Source organism: Cyprinodon variegatus, unplaced genomic scaffold, assembly GCF_000732505.1.
Source record: "Cyprinodon variegatus isolate N-32 unplaced genomic scaffold, C_variegatus-1.0 Scaffold855, whole genome shotgun sequence".
Taxonomy (NCBI): domain Eukaryota; kingdom Metazoa; phylum Chordata; class Actinopteri; order Cyprinodontiformes; family Cyprinodontidae; genus Cyprinodon; species Cyprinodon variegatus.
The window spans coordinates 90,624-93,154 of NW_015151308.1; the positions used below are offsets into that span (position 1 = coordinate 90,624).

At 38.0% G+C, this 2,531-nt stretch overlaps 1 protein-coding gene across 1 annotated transcript in view; it reads left to right on the plus strand.

The window, feature by feature from the left end:
- ift74 (intraflagellar transport 74) overlaps window positions 1–441 on the plus strand; it is an 18,094-nt gene extending 17,653 nt beyond the window's left edge. Inside the window, 1 exon segment of the mRNA XM_015397344.1 lies at window positions 310–441. Coding sequence (XP_015252830.1) covers window positions 310–425 — 116 coding nt within the window. The 3' untranslated portion in view covers window positions 426–441.
- Window positions 442–2,531: the final 2,090 nt, after the last annotated feature.

A 2,531-nucleotide genomic window follows, 5' to 3' on the forward strand; every position in this document is an offset into this window, starting at 1 on the left:
GGTTGAAGTATAGGACCTAAAGGTTGAAGTATAGGACCTAAAGGTTGAAGTATAGGACCTAAAGGTTGAAGTATAGGACCTAAAGGTTGAAGTATGACACTAGGAAGCATGACCATCTCCCCCTAGTAGTCTAGACTTATGTTAGTTTGCAGCTTTTCCTAATTTTTATTTTTTGCAACCTAAAAAATTTAATTTGTTGGTATGATTTCTGTTTGCAGTTTCTTTTGGATTTCTATTCCCATGTTTGCAGGATGTATGCACCACCTCCTCCATCAGTACTTCTGTGATAGTCTTTAACTTTACTGTCAGTCATCACATCAAAGACTCGTGAGAGCGCCTACGCCTCGGTGGCTAAGGCCGTCGCCCAGCAGGTGGCCGATTATAACCGGAGCCTCATAGAGTTGCTGCAAACCAACAAGACCTGAGAGCTGCAGTCATCTCTAAAAAAATGTGGAAACAGTAGACTGTAGACTAAAAAGTATGAAATAGTCTCTCCTGATTGGTCCGATTCTTATTTTAGAATTACTTTAGCTTTGCAGCTCTTTTCTTCATTGTTTTTTGTAGCTTTTCAAATCAATAAATGTAATCTGTTTAGACTTTAATGCAAATGGTCTCTGTGGTTCAAAGCATTAAATGATTTAAATGTTTCAATGTATCCTTTTTTTATTTAATTATATTTAAAGAAAAAAGATCAACAAATGGCAGCGATCAGATAACTGATCTGTACAATGAAAATAGCTGCATGAGCTGGAACGCTGTAGAAAGCAACAATATTTATACAATAAGAACCATCATTTATTTGGGGGGAAATATAACTGAGGCGATCTCTCCTCTGTGCTCCGCTGCAGACACGCAGACAGCATGTGAGACTGCAGTTAAGTTGGCAATATATCCACCTATTGGGCTTTTCTGGATTAATAAATTGTCTGCAGATTATTTATTCTACAAAACAGAAACCTCTCAAGCAGACTGAGCTACAACCATAGTTTCCTAAAAACGAGTCTCCTATCACGCTGGGAGAATTACATTGGACCCTATGGGGAGCTCGCTGCTCCGCAAATGCTCCGTCTGCTAGTTGCAAAATAATCAGGGAGAAATATTCAAAAGCGTCACCAAGGAGAGGTGGATTATTATCACATTTATTGGATTCGAAAATAATACTTTTCTGAGGAATTTCCAAAAGCCTAAATGACAAATGACATCTCTTATTTTATTATTAGAATAAGTATAAAATGAGTAATGAATACACTATAGATCATTGTACGGCCTCCAAACTTGTAGGATACATAGATAACCTCATCTGGATCAGACTACAACTCTTACTTTGGGAAGATAGGCCAAACTTTATTTTTGGAGATTTGTTCATTGTCATTATAAGCATATAATAGCCAATAATTACACTATAGATCACTGTAGTGCCTCCAAACTTGTAGCACACATAGATAACCTCATCTAGATCATACTAGAACTCTTACTTTGGGAAAATGTGCTAAACTCTATTTTTTTAGATTGTTTCATTGTTATTCTAAGCAGGCCAGGTGTGCGATCTCTGCAACAGGAACCACAGCACTGAGCGTTGTGTTCACTGCACAAAGTATACCTGTCACACATGCAGGAAGGACTCACCTTGGGTTTGTAGAAACTGCTAAATGGGACAATTGTAGCTTCATATACAGAGCTTTTCCTTGGGTGAAATAAATGTTACTGCTATACTGAAATCAGACTGTTTATCATTCTCTAAGCTGAAATGTTGAATGACATTAAAAAGCGACAGAACAGACAAAATATAATTATTCTCTAAGTTTCTTTCACATAGTGAACTTTGCAATATAAATGAGTCTGTTGGTGAATGGACGATATAAATAGGCTCTGCCTTGCCTTGTTGGAAAAGCATGGTTATGACCTGTTATCAGCTCAGGAACTAGGACCCCTATGATATCTGGTTGTTCAATAGGTTTGCCTAAATAAAAGATTTAGATCTGACTTATCAAGATATTCCTGCAAAAAGGTCTGATGTTGCAGGGGAAGGTAATGAAAAGTGTTTGGAGCATGCTCTGGTTCTGATGCCAGTTTGTTTCAGCCTTTATCCAGTCTCCTGTAGAAGAGTTGGTCACATCACAGGTTATTTGCATTACAACAAGGACAGTTAGCAAGGTAGAGTGAATACACTAACTGGAAGAGGGGAGGGGAACTTGGAAGAAAACTGGATTTCTCCATGACATATAGTGTTAAAGGTAAAGTTCTCACATTCTTTAGCTCTTCTTACCAAATTCAATTCAGTTTATTTATATAGCGCCAAATTCACAACACATGTCATCTCAAGGCACTTTACAGTTCAACCAGATCACACAGTCAGATTGATACAAAGTTTTCTATCTAAGGAAAACCAGTTGATTGCATCGACTCATTGACTCAAATACAATCCCTAACACTAAGCATGCTTGTAGCGACAGTGGAGAGGAAAAACTCCCTTTTAACAGGAAGAAACCTCCAGCAGAACAGGTTGGAGGTTTCAGGAAGAAACCTCCAGC